Here is a 16,787-nt window from a genome sequence, read left to right as displayed (position 1 = left end):
AGGGCTTTTTTTACGTTCCGAAACGGGGTCATATCCCTTAAGTCATTTGAGAGGGTCCTCGAATTCGTCGGGCACCATGTGGCGGTATTCCAGAACCACCAAATAAAATTTCCTCTTTTCCACATTCACACACATATACACACTACACACTACACACGACGATGTCTTTGGCGAAGCAACTCATGATGACCTAACAGATTTGTAATTCTTGAGAGTTCATTGGTACGTTCATACTTGGTTGGAGTGCATCTGATCGTCTGTGTATTTGGTGTCTTTTGTTCTTAACTTTGCACTTTTTCTCATTTGAAACTTTTAATTAGATATTAGGCAGTTTAAAAGTGTCGCTGTTGCGTCAGACCATGCCTGTATTAGGATGAAAGACATCGATTGCCTTGTGATTTACTTGTTTTGTATTTGTTAGTCGATTAGTTTGATTTTATTCAAGTTCTTTGTAATGATCTTAGTTTTGTAAGTGCCGTTTGGGCATTAATCAATACAATTTTTTCACTTTTGAAAAAAAAATAACTAAGACATGACTATAGCGTTCCCACAGTTGTCTTAGAAATTAAGCCCCCCCTTCACATCACACAGAGGCAAAACTAGAATGTGAAAGCAAAAAAAGGAGACGAAAAATCTGAAATAAACCTCTGTACAACTACTCACCACACACGAAAATTCGATCAAACTAATCATTAAAAACTAAAATGGATCTGAACCCAGTTAATAAATCTTGCTCACTAGACTTTAACTACTGCAAAAAATACTAAGAAATTACCCTCCAACGATGTAAATTTACTAGATCACCCTTCAATAGTGGTAGTCGTCATTGCAGAACAAGTCCCTGGTACTTGGTAGTCGTCATTGCAGAACAAGTCTCTGGTACTTGGCCTCTGTCGGAGAATCAGACCCTTGTACACAAAAACCTCTCTTCCTATTATTAACGCTAACAGAATTGTCCATGTTGTTGCAAGAAGTACCAATGCTGAGTAAGGAGTCTTGGTGGAGGAGTTGCGGCGGAGGCGGAATGGCCACCGGCGGCGGGGGGATCTGGTAGGAGTCAATTGGCGGCGGAGGGTGGCGCCACTGCGGCAGTGGACCAGCCAGGAGCAGGGTCTGAAGCAGTGGCCCTGCTTTCATCACCGCTTGCAAAAGCTTCCCTTTTTCCGGCAAGGGTTTGTCGCTCACCAGTGGAAGGATAGGAGGCTCTTCAACTGACGGTGGCTGCGGTGGTGGCGGCGGCAATTGGGGTGGCGATGAAACGATGCTTTCTTCGCAATCGGAGGAGGAGAATCCGTTGTTGGAGTCGAGGCCTCGTCTGGGTTCGTCCAAGTCTTCTATGCTCGATACACCGGAGAGCGGAGCTGGTTGCTGCTGCTGCTGCTGTTGTTGTTGGAGGAAGAGTTTTTCGAAGAGGAGCCTATGGCACTTGTCTTGCGCTTCGTCTCTCTCTCTGATGGCTTCGGAGAGGAGGTTTTTGAGATGGGTGAATTGGGCATCTCGGATTTTGATTTCCTCCTCCGCTTTCAGCCTTGTTGTTTCCAGCTCCAGAGTGGTGAACAGAAGAGATTGCCTCAGCTCATCCATGCTCTGAAAACATCACGAGAATTAGCTCCCAAAGGACCCAAAGTGCAAAGAAATGAAACAAATTTGTATTTCCAATAGGAAAACAATGTAAGAAATGACCATAGGAACAGAGATTGCCTTGGCTCGTTTTGAGCAAAACCCACGAAAGATTAGGTCTCGATTTTGGAAAGAAATGGAACCCATTCGGTAATTCTAAGTCAAAAAAGGAAGTAAATCCCATTGGGGTCGAATGCAGAGTTGAGGACTCAATAGCAGCTACTACTATATGTGAGTTATATCCATAAAAAGAAGGGTCTTTACCTTCCCCTGGCAGTAGTAAGCCCAAGTGAGAAGAGGACTGCGTTGATTATCCATTGCTTCAGCAACGAATGGAGAGAGAGAGAGAGAGAGAGAGAGAGATGTGGGTGCTACTTATTAAGTTAATTGTGGTGGTTCAGCACCCTTATAATGACAACTAGTACTAGTTATAATTAATCACTGTTTTTATTAGTAGTTGCCAGCAGTAGGAGAGTAGCACTTTAGCCTTTTCTGTTTTTTTCTTGCTTTCCCCCCTTTTTTTCTCATACCGGGGTTGGAAAAAAAGGCACAAACGGTCAAGACCCTATACTGGGCACGGACCCTATGAAATCCTATGCCCCTTTGTATTTTCTGAGGGCAGTAGCAGGAGTAAAATTTTGTGGGTCAGACCTTTTCCTTTCGTAGACGGTCGATGGCTCTATGCACATACTTGGCGGTACCAGTTTGCAAAAATCAGCGCCAAACGCGGGAGTAAAGACAACTCTGCAGACTTCGATATACTATACGAGTATACGTACACTGATATATATCTGTCCACATATGCAATGTGGTAGCTTCTTTCTTTCTTTTTTGTCCTAAGCGGTTGTCGGGGTCAATTTGCACATACCTCGACTTGTTCTGCAATTCATTGGACATATCTATTGTGGCCGAAGAGTTTTTCATTGGTGATGGAAACCAAACGTGGGAGCTTCAAAATAAAATTCCTTTCTTCGCTAACATAATCTCACTTAACGAACTCTTTGGTATTTTATAATTGGTTGATGGAATTAGTTTCAGAACGAGTGTCTTCTGTTTAAACTCTGGAAATGTTCTGCAGGTTTGGATTGGACGAGACCGTCCATGTATCGACTGTCTATTTCTGCAATGAATTATTGAGATTTGTTGAAACTTTTTCATAGAAAAATTAACTCTTTCATTGAATAGTGTTTGAACAAATTTGAACCATTGATTATACAATTAGACGGTTAATACTTGAACTGCCTCATCGAGTCCAAATCATTGGTCCCTTAAACCCTTTACTCAGATTAAAGTGGACAAGACAACATCTGGTGCACATAATATAATTTTGGGAAATACTGGTAACAATTTTCTACACAACGTTACAATTTGGTGGGGAAAAAACGTATGTACTTATTTTAAATCTATCACGTGGGCTGCTCATTTAGTCGTAAGTACTGAACTGGCATTTTTTTTTTCTTCCTTCCCATTATAGCATTTGTTGTCACTTCTTTCCACATTTTGGCCGAAGAGGAATGCTAGCCCTATTTTAGACCATTTTAAAGGGGAATTATTGTTTTTAGTCTAAAGTTAGATACAGTATGCAGGCACGTAAAATAACTTTAAAGGGGAATTAGGTACTCCTACCGTCTATAATCTTTGTCCGGTCTGCAAAACGAGAACTTAAAAATAAAAATAATTGGCCCATATTCTCAAGAACTTTAGTCCAATCCAAAAATGCACCACCAAGAAGAAGAGGCCTACACTTCATGAATGGGCCATACTCCTTACCGGAAATTAAGGGGTAGTTTTTGGACTACTCTGTAATTTATCCAAAAATAATGTATTTCTTGCAAAAATTGTACTATGATCTTTACGTTCTCGTTTTGCAGACCAAACAAACATTATGGGACGGAGGGACTTGAGGGAGTAGGTTATTTGTGCATTCCACTTCCGAATTTGGGAGCAATTTTGTTTCGAATTGCATCTGCAATGAAGCTGTCGGGTAACGCTGGGTATCGGCTAAAAAGTTGCTGGGTAACGACAACCAAGCTGTCGGGTAATGCTGGGTATCGGCTAAAAAGTTGCTGGGTATCGGCTGTCGGGTAACGCTTGGTATTGGCTAAAAAGTTATTGGGTAACGGCAACCAAGCTGTCGGGTAAAACTGGGTATTGGCTAAAAAGTTACTGGGTATCGGCAACCAAGCTGTCGGGTAACGCTGGATATCAGCTAAAAAGTTGTTGGATAACGGCAACGAAATTGTCAGTGGCACAAATTTTGGCCAAACTAACTCTAACTTATTTAATCAACTTTCCTTTCATCTCCTCCTAAAATGATTGTTTGGCTTCTTTTTTTCTTCTTCAATTTAAACATATATAATAATTAACCCCTCAATTTGCATTATCAGAATCATTATTCACATGATGTGAATCCCTAAAATCGGGTCTTAAAGCGTGTGAGCTGTGCATATGTCAGTACTTTTCCTTATTAGTGTTCTACCAATGCAGAAAATTCAACTGAAAAAGAAACATTATAATCATCACTACAATCTCATGTCATGGCACTATGTTGACTAAAGAACACGCTTGCATGTGCACTTCATTTTCATCAAAGTCTAAGGTGTGGAAACCGTATAGTGTGTGTATATATATGTATGTATGTATATATATGCAAACCCATGCAGTGATGCTCGGGACACATTCAAGTTTATATACATTTTTATATCTTCTCTCACAAATGAAAATGGGACTCACCGCCATGTGAGAGAAATGTAAGAATTGATATAAACCTCAAGTGTCCCTAGCTTGCATTTTGTTACAAAGACGGTATTAATTCCATGTAGACTTGGCCATCCTTTCAATTCTCTCTCTTTCTCTTGTCATTACGATTAGTCAGGAAAGGGAGCCGGTGAAACCGAACAAACTTTCCAACCAACAGTTTGCAAAGGGAAAGTCGATTGGACCATTTTGAGCAACAAAGTCCTCCTAGAAAGACAGAATAAGGATGCCATTGGACTTTTCAAGACTCCTTTTTCTGGGGTGACAAGTTGGGGTTTTTTTCTTCTTCTTCTTTTCTCTTGTTTGTTTGTTATTGCTTGAATATATCTGCCTAATATTCCAAGGTTCATTTTAAGCATCTACGATATATGGACTCGGAATTAACCTATGGAGTGTTCCATTTTTAATTAATTGATTGAAGCGTTATTCTATGAGCAATGGTGCGTATCACAATTTCATTTCTCTTGGTCGTTGACCTTGACCGTTCTTACGAATCTCCCCTTTGAAATGATAACAATTAGGACAAATATGCCCTTCCACAACACACACAATGATGCAAGCTAGAACTCTTTCCTCAGATGTTTCACGGCCCCACGCAATCGACACATACACACACTCAGAGAAAGAGAAGATAAAAGAATAATATCATAATAGAGTAGAGCTATAATAGCGTAAATTTCATTGACACTCCATAAGGTTCGTCTTAATGATAGATACCATCTTCATCTGTGAGAAATGACTATAAATTTCCCTATGGTTTCATTGTTGATTTCAACGACGCCCAATCAACAACTATTTGACTAAACATGTTATAGAATTAGAAAAAAGTCTTATATTATTAATGGAATAAATAGTTAAAAATTAAGAATTTTTTCATATCCAAATGTTGTAATAAATTTGTCATTTCTGAAAAAAAAAAAAAAAAAGACGATTATTTCAAGTAGAGCCACATATTATAACACGGCTAAGGCCCAATATTTGGAATTAAACTAGGCCCATCAAGCAACATAAAATGTTCTAAAAATTACTGACCACCCCCACTTTTGGGGGCATGTCTTTTTCCAATCCTTTTTTGTCTCACCATTTCTGTATAGACCCTCCGCGAGTGGATAATATATTAACCATCTTGTTGACATTGACACATGCTGACGTGGACATATTTTCAAATCCATTTTGGGAGATTTGTAAAATGGGAAGATGTATGCCTGCCTAAGTATGAGCGTGGGCTGGGCAATTTCCAAGATATTTTGTGGGTTCGTTGGGTTCACAAGTATGTCATCAAAGAACATAGCTTTTGGGCAATGAAGTGTCCTCCCAATGTTTCTTGATCTATCTGGAAAATTATGAAGCTAAGGCCTTTGGTGCAATCTTGGCAGTGGGACGAAGACCTTTCTATGGGTGGATAATTGGCACCTCTTACGCCCATTCAACCTTAGATGTGGGGATGGAGTTCTGTTTAACATGGGAAAGAGCTCTTAATGCGATGGAAGTGGCCGGGCCAGGGGCAGGAACCCAATTGTAAGGGAAGAAATCATTGATCATACTCCTGCAAGCTAGCCTTTCTCCTCTTAATGTGCAGAGTAAAGACACAGTGGTATGGACCTTGATTGCTAGCCAGCTTTGTAATTGTGTCTAAGATTGAAAGAGATATTCGAGCTTTGATTGGTACTTGCAGGTCTATTAAGAAGACGGATGCTAATAGGCTAATTTGCTGCAATTGGTCTCTTAGTGACAAAGTCCTTGATCCTAGGACTTAGCTGTGCCAGTGCTTGGTTCCTTAATTTTGTTTTCTCTCTTAGGGCTCGTTTGGATGAGATATTAGGTTTGGAGGTATTATGTATGAAGGGGGGATTGGATAGTAAGGGGTATTATGTAAGAAGATTGGGTCCACATTGATGTGACGGGGGGATTAAATAATACTTGGTTTGGATGAAGTATAAAATGGAGGGATAAAGTTATTTTGTAGTTGAATGGAAGAAAGAGGGGGTATTATAAGGGGGGATTCCACATAGCCGGCTCTCACCCTAGCCATGTGTAAGCCCCCCTTAGGGCGTATTAGGGGGGGTTATGGAGGAGGGGGTATTAAGATATCCCTCCTATTTTTGGCCTGCCAAAGCACGCCATAGAAGAGGGCCCACGTATTAGAAGGGTGTATATTACAATACACCCTTCTATCGTGGCATCCAAACAAGCCCTTAGAGTTTCTTTGTATGTCTGCCTTGTAATAGGGTTGTTTCGTGCTTTTGATTTTCTGGAGTATATGCCCCTTAGCACCTGTATTCCGGGTTGGTTTAATAAAATTTTAACTTACCACAAAAAAAAAAAATTTAATAGCACATGTTCCCTTCTGATTATTTGAGTGTATTGTGGTCATGGTTATGTTTGTTAAACCCTCGACTAGGGTTATTTTCTGCCCTACATTCTACATTTCAACCCCCCAAAACTGTGGAAGGGACTACCTCATATGCAGTTCCACAAGTATCCATTGACAGTTTCCCAAAAAATATTTGCATTATATGGTTTTTTGCCCTTTTTTGAATTGATACAGAAATTAGTAAAATTTAAACACTTTGACTAGTGTTAGATCACCCAATTTGTCCATTTTCAATGTAATGCATCTTGTCTGTTCAAAGTCAAATTTGATCACTTTGTATAGCAATAAATACAAAAAACTGATTTGGATGTTCTGTTTCCAATAGCAGAAAATAGATTTTGTACTTCATCGGTTTCCAATTCTTTAGTACTACTTAAATAAATAAAAAAAAGGGTGGTGGTGTATTGTATATATTTGCATGAAAGGGACACATGCCAACTTTACATGTCTTTTGAATTTGTATCAAAAGTAATTTTTTTTTTATGTCCTGGTGTGTGCGTATGCGAAGGGCTACTGTAGATGACTAGCCATTGGTGCTTGCTGTTGTTATTGTGTGGCCAGAAATAGAACAAGAAGATAATGTTAGTGTCAATCCAACCCCCTTGTTTCGACCACCCCACCAAGGTATATCTCTCTTTTTTTGGTGTAGAAAAATTGTGTAGTTAGCAAAGAATTGGAAATAGAATGTTGTTTTTTTAGTTTAGTTACGAAAATAGTTATTGTTTTGTCTTTTGGTGGTTAGAATGCAGTCTTTGGATGATATACAACTACTCTCACTGTCACCATCTTTAAGACGAGATCTTTACAACTATGAAAGGGATAGGAAGAAATCGTTTGATGGACATGACGCCTCCATGTTGTACGAGCATTTTGCAATGAAACAACAAAAGAATCCTGGTTTTATGTTTACATTCGAGAGAGATGATCAAGATAGGATCACTAATTGTTTTTGGGCTGATGCAACCTCTAGGAAGTCATACAAATATTTTGGGGACGTGGTGGTGTTCGATATTACATACAACACAAACCGATATTCTTTGATCTTTGCACCTATATTAAGGGTTAATCACCAGGGACAAACAATTCTTTTTGGGTGTGCATTCTTAAGCGGCGAATCAAGTGATTCATTTGAGTGGCTTTTGAAGGAATTCTTGAAAGCAATGCCTATGACTATGCACTTGAAATACGTGATTCCCTATGACTATGCATGGTTTGAATGCTAATTTTCTTTGTGTTTCAGGAACTACATGGGTTTGCGGTTATGGAGATGAAAATAGCGAGGCAATATGTAGACTGGAATGTACAAATTTTTGTTGTTTCATAGCAATGGCCAAACATTCTGTAGACTGGGATGAACAATTTCTATAGACTTAAGTAAATTGTGTTTCTTGATGGGTTTCTTGTGTTGTAAGACATTGAATCTGTTGATACATCCAAGTTATTGCCTTTTGGTTTCTACAGACTTAAGTAATTGTGTTTCTTGATGGGTTTCTCAGGGGAATGCCTCGTTGGTCCTTGTAATTGGTTGTTGCTTTCAATGAAAGATAATTTACCAAAAAAAACTGCTTGCTACGTTGCTTGTATGGGAATTTGAGCTGTAGTACATAAAAGTACTTGAGAATCTCACCCGGTGGTCAGTTGCTACTCTCTTAGATTGCAATTTGCAATATTTTTGGTTGCTAGTCTTATACTTTTGTTTTAAGTAGAGCAATTTTTTAAGTAGAGCAATTTTGCTGCTGTAATTTGCAGGCCTTGTGTAATTTGCAATCCATTTCTGCTGCTGTAAAAATCATAAGATGTTTGGGAAGAATTGTAAAATGTAAGCCACCAACACCTTTTTCAAACTCAAAAAAACAGCAACAAAACCATCCACAAAGCTGACGTTGAATGGACTTCAAAAAAAAAAAACCAATTCGATGTTAAATGCTCAAACCGGAGAGAGATACATTAATCGCAGTCGTGGGTAGATGTTTATGTACAATAAATGGAATGGATAATGAGATTAAAATTAGTTCGGGACTTGGTTTGGTTTTCCATGGAGATTCTGCATTAGCCTAATCTTTCCAACAATCTATTCCTTTCTCTATTGCAATTTTATGTCCCTGGTCTTTTGAGAGTCAAGGACACAAATTTGGATACTGCATAATCAACTAAGAATCTGCCCAATTGTGGATCCATTCTAATTTGCAAGTTCATGACAAATCATTGTGCAAGAAGAAACACATTAATTGTCAATGCCAATCAAGTTGCAAGCTTTCATTCAAACTTTTATCTCAGACAACCAGACATTATAACATGATAAAGATACGACACAAAGATATGACACGACACGACACAAATGCTCAAACACCCAATATTAAATTGCTTCATATTCACATTACTAAACCCACCAGTAATCCAACTAAAACAATAGTGCCAGTAAAAAACACCCTAATTCAAAAGTGTTAATCCTCATCAGCAGAGGGCTTTGACGAGCCACCGCCATTCACAATCATCACATCTCCAAGTAGCATGCTCAATTCTTCATCGTTCCTCACTGTGAGCTGAATGTGTCGCGACACGATTCGAGTCTTCTTGATGTCCCTCGCCACATTTTTTGCCAATCCCAGCACCTGTTAAAACCCACACCCATTAATTAGGCCATTTAATTTGTAGCAAATGCATGTCCCCATTAACCATTGTCCATTTGCAACAAAAACAGAAAGTACACCATATTTAGTGAGCACAGAAGAAAATAACTCGTTATGAATACCACTAATAAAACTGAAAAAACAACCTCCATTTGTAATACTTTGTGAGCACAGTTTTTGAACATAATTAACATAGTTACAACTACAATAGAAACCAGACTATTATGAACCAAATGAGCTTCATTGGTTGTAGGGTTTTTTCCAGAGAAAAGAAAGGACATACATAGGAAACCGAACCTTAACCCTAAAATTGAAATCAAAATCAAACCCTAACCCTAATCAAAATTGATTTCGTCGTTCTTCTTCTTCGAATTCTCCTTCGTATTTTTGCTATTACAGTACAAATTCGCGGGTTAGGATTTCTGCATTTTGAGAGATATTTGGAATGAGATTCGATGAGAGAACGAGACAGAGAGATTCGAAAGAGAGATAACCTGAACTCGCTGCTTCGATCTCCTTCTTCTTCTCTAGATCGATCTGGTTTCGTCACTATCGCTTCGTCCGGATTTTCGTTTGGTGCGGGATACCGAAAAAAATCAAGGGTTAGGGTTTCTGGTATTCATACGGAACAATCGAGAGAGAGATATGCTTCGTTCTTCTTCTTCTTCTAGATCGAGCTTCTTCTTCTCGTTCTAGGGTTCTTCGATTGAAATCGCCTTCATCGCTTCTCTCTCTCTCTATGTTTGAGCGTGGTTTTTTTGAAAAGAAAGTGGAAGGAGATCCGTTTGTGTGTGCCCATGACCTGCAAGAATGACATTACCCGTGACCCGACAGCTTGGGATCCGCAGGATGGTCTTTAAAATGCCCGCCGTTCGATTAGATCCAACGGCTGTGATGAGAAGTACGCACCTAGCATAAAATCTAGGATCCCTTGTGGGAACCGGAGTGTCTAAAAAGCTTTAAAACTAAGAAAGTAATCGCCAATTGCACCGCTTGCCACTTTTTGGCCAATTTTTTCAATTGTGCCCCTCAATTGAGGTGCTGCTGGCTTTGCTCTTGGGGGCAATTTTGTCTTTGGGCCTAGGAGCTTGTTGACGTCGTGGGAGCTTGGTGCCTGTATATCTATCGTGTCTCTCACTCTCGGCCGAAACAGATGCTTCTGGACAGTCAGAGAGAACAGTGTTTATGGGTTTGTTGCGGGAGCAAGCTGATCAATATTCCGGTGGTGTTGGCAGTTCAGGGTGGTCGCACCAGGTTAGATTTTTTTCCTTTAGGGTTAACGTCATTTTTCCCCTGTCCAGTTTGTCTTCTCCTTTTGTCTTGCGCACATGGTGTGAATAGATTTGTAGATTGATCACATTTTGTAGATGGTGTGAACAGATTTGTAGATCGATTATTGTGATTTTGTCATCCAATTTCTCGTGTGCATGTGACCGGAGTGAATATGGAGGTGTGAGTTTCTTGTTATGGTGTTTCTAACAAGGATTATTTTTCGGTTCAATGGTCTGAAGTTTCACAATCATCAAAAACATGGCCTCTCCCATACGAAAGTTTTCTAAGAAATACGAGGCGGTGTTGGTTTCGATCTTCTTTGTTTTCCTTATCTTACCCGCCTAGCCTCGCGAGCTTTGGGATCTATGGCTTAGGGTTTCGATGAGTTTACTATGATTTCTTGGTTAGGGTTCCGTTGTTTGTGGTTTTTGGGTTTGGGATCTATAAATTAGGGTTTCGATTCCTTGCGAGTTCTGGTCTTGATTTGTTGCGAATTTGCAAACCCAGGCCTTAATCCCTTTTCAATTTACTATCGTTCTCAGTTTGTTGGGTGTGCATTCAATATGTTTTGGGTTACCTGAACCAATCAAAATTCTGGGATGTTTTGAGTGGGTTTAGTGTCTTCATCCACGTTTTCTCGAATTTCGTCATTCGATCAAGTTCTGCGGTTGTTTTGTTCGGTTGATTTTACATTTAGATCAGATTTTTGTATGATTAGGTTGCATGTTTTATGATTGGGTTTTGAGTAGGTGTTTTTTTTGCAATCACCAAAGACCACGGTCCATGGCTATGCAACTGGGAAGACATTCTCTTCGGCTATTTTTTTTTGGGTCAAATGAAAATAACATAGATTAGGCAAATACGGTATCATGTCCTCGATTTTCAACATAAATATCAATGATTTTCGTAATAAGAATTCTCACATTAATTCATATGATACCCAAAAGAGTTCAGCATTTCCATTTTCGTAATTGCATTTCAAAGTCCAATAGTTTCCAAAATATTACATCATTGGCTCAGCGGCCCCAAATTGACATAAGTATCAAGTGTCAAGAAAGTTAAGAGTTTACAAATGTTCTTTAGTCAAAAGAATTACAACTTAAGTTACAAATACATCTTTCAAAAGGAATTTACAAAGATGAATAGGTAACTTCTTTGGTTAGCTTTTAAAAAGGTATGTCCACACTCCAAGCATTCTAGTCATGCAAGCTACCGATCCGGGTTAGCACCTGAAAATGATATAAGGCTTGAGTTACACTAGCCCAGTAGAAAAGTCTACGCAAACTCTATATGCAAGTAAGTAATACAAAAGAACAAATGATAGAAACCAAACGACAACGGATGCAAGCACAACTTTTCATAATCAAAGTGTCTAACTATCACCGATCCTTCTTCTTGACATACTCTTAAATTTTGTTCATTTTATTCATGTCGCAACATCTCGTATCCTTTATGTGTCTGAGCTGAAGCTCCTACCGGGCCAATTATGGGATCCCGATATTCCCTGCCAAGCGCCCACCTTGTAGGTTAAGCCTTGAGTGTTCAATACAAACATTAGCTCCTACCGGGCCAATTATGGGATCCCGATATCCCCTGCTAGGCACCCACCCATCGATGGGCCCCGAGTGTTCGCGCGTCATTCACATACTGATCATGTGTATCGTTCGTATTTCAACGTGCAATAACTTACAGTTCTCATTTCTTAACTCAACGAATTCATTCAAGTCTATCGGATACCACTCTTGTGTGAAACAAATAATACTCTCCAAAACACTTGAAAAAATACATAAACAAACCCATTAGAGTCGATCAGAAGCTCCAAAAAGTGATTTGGAAGACGTAGGAAAAAAAAACAGCTCCTAGACAATGTGCCTACCAGTAGAAGAGGAGAATTTTGCACTTGTCCTACAGTAGGTGAAAGTTCTTACCGAAAGAAATTGGAAACAGAAAGGCCAACATTTTGAACGTAAGAATCTTGTACTTGGCCTATCAGTAGAAGGAAAGTTCCTACCGGTAGGAAATGAAGAATTTGAGCTACTGCAGTATGTTTGAGCTGGTTATGAAGAATTTCTCGCTTGTCCTACCGGTAGGTGAAAAGTTCCAACGGCAGGGAGAGTGTTTTTCAGGCAATTTTAACAGGATTTTCAGATTTCAATTCAATCTCAATAACAACCAAAACAAAGTCAAAGATGACACAAGAACACTCAAATAACATATAAAGAGAGGTAAAATTTCTACATCGAGTATCCAAGCTGAAACCAAAGAGATTGAGCAAGCCTTAGCTTCCGGAATCCAAACCGAGCTAAATACACCGAACCGAGCTCTATTCAATGAGATACGAGCCCGAATACTCAAGTAGAAGATGGAGTTGAGGTTGATTGTTGTGGGTTTTGAGTTTGGAGGTGAGTTTTTGGGTGTGGGAGAGAGAGAGAGAGAGAGAGAGAGAGAGAGAGAGAGAGAGACAGAGACAGAGAGAGAATGGGAGAGATAAAGAGAATGAGATGGGGGAAATGAGAAATAATTTCCCCTGGCATACACACATACACACATGCACTATATCACACTAACACCCATATTTTTCAAACTCTTGCACATTTAACCTCTACATTCACATTTACGTCATTTTCTACTCTTTTTCCTCAATTACAACATTAAAATTAACTAAAGAAATTTACGGGTCTCTACAAACGCTACAGTCGAGATAGAGTATTATCCTAACATTTAGGAGTACTAGGCAAACCGATGCCAAAACGCTAGACTATGTATGAATATGTCCCACGCCCAACGCGTCTGCCAAAACGAATTCCCGATCAGCTAACTGGACACTTGTTGTAGGATAACAACATGTCTGTGAACATCCATTCAAAGTGTGCTCCTATTTTTTTTGTATTCTATGTGTTCAACAATATGTATGAGATACAAATGAATGGTAATCTATGTGTTTGACCAACCAATAGTGTTGGGAATCTTCTTTTGGCTGGATTGATGTTAGCAAAAATCCATTTGCTTTACGGTTTAAAACTTATTTCTTACTTTTGTTATAGCCAGTTCATGGATTCGTCGAGTAGGATTTGGTGATTGATGTTGATTGAGGCTATATTAATATTACATTCACCTGTGCTTGAATCCGCCTTTAGGCATGGCATTCTCTATGTCTTTCAGCTTCATAGATGTCCTATTTTGTTGTCATTTTATTTCTTTGATTGATTTGCTTCGATTTGTTAAGAGATTATATAACAATCTGTTAAATGTAACAATCTGTTATGTCTTCTTTTAAGGGATTATAATAAGGTATCATATATTTGTTAAATTAAAAGTCATAGAAATGCAACTTTAAAATGCTTGCTGACCACTCTTTTTTTTTAATTTTTAAAGTAGGATTGGTTTGCTATATACATTGTAAAGAGTATGCGACATTAAAGTTTTCTGTTGCCGACATTAATGTATCATTCATGTTGATTCAAATGTTGGATTTATACTTACATTTGTTAAGTTGCTATGTTTTCGTCTGAAGCTATATGTTCAATTTACATTTGGGGATTCAATGTCAGAAGGGGCATTGAGAGATTTTATGCCATTCTATGTTGAATGGTAAACAAAAACAAAATGTTGTTTTTGCTTTGTATCTTCTTTTCCCTTCTCTTTCGCAGTAAAACCAAGATGTCTTTCAGGAATCAATTTTGTTAGATTATTAGGAGGTAAAGTGTCCATGCTAATTAAATCTTAAGGTGTCTTTGCATTCAGAATTTAGAAGGATGATGTTCATTTTTTCCCATTCTTAACAAATGAAACGATGCATCTTTACTATTGCAGATGATGAAGAAGCGTTTCATGTTCTATATTGTATAGCTTTCAAAATGATGGATGTTGAGTGGCTTGTTATGCGTGATTCATGTATGGAATTTAATTTAATCTCTCTCTCTCTCTCAAAAACTTGTATATAATCACACTGCTTCGAAACTCATCCTGCTGTAGCTCGGTGCATGTTTTCCACCCCGACAATAAATGGCTTCAATTATCGCAATAAATTTTTACTCTTGGGCTTTGAGTTTCAATAAACAATTTTGAAGTTAAACTACAATATCTTACACTTGCAGTTTTAAACTAGTTTGTGCTTGCAGCTCCACATCTTTTTTGTTTTGATAAGAGTCCTAAGTTTTGCCGCACCGACTCCGTTTTTAGATGCAACAGTAGTGAATAAAGAGAACTGTTATTCATCGTGTTAGGCTTGGGACATCCACAGATGCAGTCTTCTTTATCTACTGTACATTGAAATAAAACCTGAAACATTGCGTGAGATTGGTTCGAGAATCAACTTACTCCCTTTATTTGTTGCAGCAGAACATGAAAAAAGTGTTTGAAGATGCCATTTTCTGCTTCAATATTGTCCTCTTGTTTATGTGCTTGTCTTGCTTATGGTTCTATTGTTTCCCATCGGTGCATATTGCTTCTTACTTGATTTATTTTCCCTTCATTATTCTATGTGTTCTTCTCAAATTTTAATGTCAGAACTCGATAATTTACTTATACTTCTAAAGTTCAAATTATTGATATTGGGGAGCATTACCTGAATTCATTTGTGCTTGATTTTGTTTGGTTTTGTTGTCAAATAAAGAGGATTTTGAGAAGAGAATGAAGGGTGGATATGTGTATAGAATCAGAGCTGGTTACGTGTTCTACTTGAGGAATACTACAAAGAGCCAAAGGCTCCATATCATTTCCAGTATTCACAAGTGTGATGGCTTCGGATGGGGCAGCTTCCACCTACTTTAAAAGTCATTTCATGACTGTTGTAAGAAAATCAGTTGATTTTTTGAATGCTAACATTGTCTTCTCGATTTTTATTTCATAACATGTTTATGCCAGTGTTTGGAGAATTCATTAATGTTAGTTTTGTACCCTTTTGATTTGTGCAGTCTTTCTTCATCGGTGGAAGAACGAATCCCATGTCTGTGCTTTCTAGTTTCGACGCTGTGACTCTTGCAACCGCATTCAATCTAAGCATTATGTACCAATGGTTAGACCATAGTGCTATGTAACTATACATGCACAAATTCATGTGCTTACACCACAACCTCACCTTCAAATATAAGGTTGGAAACCCCAAGTGTAGGGCTAAGTCATAGATAGCATAATAACCGGAAAGTCCAGGATTCTACCCACAGAGAATCGAAAATAGCTTAATCGGATTGTAGGTTTAATATGGTAGATTTCGACATTTAAGATGGCCAACTTGATTTTGCGAAAGTGAAAATACTAAAGAAAAAGACTAGAAATGTGTTTAATAAACTAAAAGAGGCAAGTCTAAGGATCATTCTTCCCGTGACTTAGGCCGATATCGATTCTCGATTATAACTCAAGTGAGAGTCACGACCGCGCTCCCACACTCGGTTATCAAAAGATGTGATTTATCGGAATTAAACCAACTTGTTTTACTAATGAATCGAACACGTATGTAGGAGGCCATGAGCTCTAGGCATGTCGCGTGCCAAGACCACTTGACTAAATGACATATCAAGAAGTTAACATCCCTCGTTTAGACCAAAAATGGCTAAGTAAATCTAATTCCGAAAACCATGATTTTAAGCCTGAGGGTTCAAGAACCAACAGCAACCTAAGTTTTTAGGAAAGATTAACCCAAGACTTAGCCAAATAACTACTCAACCATACTAGAAAGATTAAGCATAAAGCTAGAAACGACAAACATATTTAACCGACGCAAATGAAAATAAACTTGATATTAAAGATAATCTAGTCTATACAAGCAACTTTAAAAAATGAGAAATTAACAAACGACAAAGACTTACTAGAGTTCTTAAAGAAATTAGCTAAGAAAGCTTGAAAGGCAACAATGGAGTTATCTAGGAAAGCAAGAAAGACTTAGGCCTAAATCTAACTAATGGCCATACTTTCCATAAATGACATACAAGCCTATTTATAGAGGGATCTAAAGTTAAGTTACAAAGGATCAAAAAGTCCTCCAAAATATCCCAAAAACATTCCATGAGAGGAAACTTTTCATAAATGGAATGTTGAACAAGTTAATAAAAATCTGTAGATTTTTCCAGGCAGTACCAGTACAGGAAATCCCTCAGTACCTGTATCAGGTTTCAACGGGATAGAAAAACTGATCT

The 16,787-nt window shown here is 38.4% G+C and overlaps 1 protein-coding gene and 1 long non-coding RNA gene across 4 annotated transcripts; one reads left to right on the top strand and one right to left on the bottom strand.

Annotated features, from left to right (window-relative positions):
• Positions 1-635: 635 nt before the first annotated feature.
• On the bottom strand, positions 636-2,131 carry LOC131314966 (uncharacterized). 2 transcript variants are annotated; one of them, XM_058343974.1, is made up of 2 exons: positions 1,885-2,131; positions 636-1,587 (listed from the first exon to the last, which is right to left on the bottom strand). In XM_058343974.1, the coding sequence occupies exons 1-2, from the start codon at positions 1,936-1,938 to the stop codon at positions 859-861; spliced, it is 783 nt and encodes a 260-aa protein (XP_058199957.1). In that variant the 5' UTR covers positions 1,939-2,131; the 3' UTR covers positions 636-858. The 2 variants fall into 2 exon arrangements, with proteins under 2 accessions (XP_058199957.1, XP_058199956.1); XM_058343973.1 differs by lacking the exon at positions 1,885-2,131 and adding an exon at positions 1,702-1,878.
• Positions 2,132-10,577: 8,446 nt separating this feature from the next.
• LOC131314965 (uncharacterized) lies at positions 10,578-15,707 on the top strand. Of its 2 annotated transcripts, none has more exons than XR_009196544.1 (3): positions 10,578-10,635; positions 14,467-15,445; positions 15,570-15,707. It is a non-coding gene; the product is annotated as an uncharacterized LOC131314965 (long non-coding RNA). The 2 variants fall into 2 exon arrangements; XR_009196543.1 differs by lacking the exon at positions 10,578-10,635 and adding an exon at positions 13,412-14,351.
• The last annotated feature ends 1,080 nt before the right edge of the window (positions 15,708-16,787 follow it).

The sequence above is a fragment of the Rhododendron vialii genome, chromosome 13a (genome assembly GCF_030253575.1).
Source record: "Rhododendron vialii isolate Sample 1 chromosome 13a, ASM3025357v1".
Lineage (NCBI taxonomy): Eukaryota > Viridiplantae > Streptophyta > Magnoliopsida > Ericales > Ericaceae > Rhododendron > Rhododendron vialii.
This window is presented reverse-complemented; position numbering and strand designations above follow the sequence as displayed.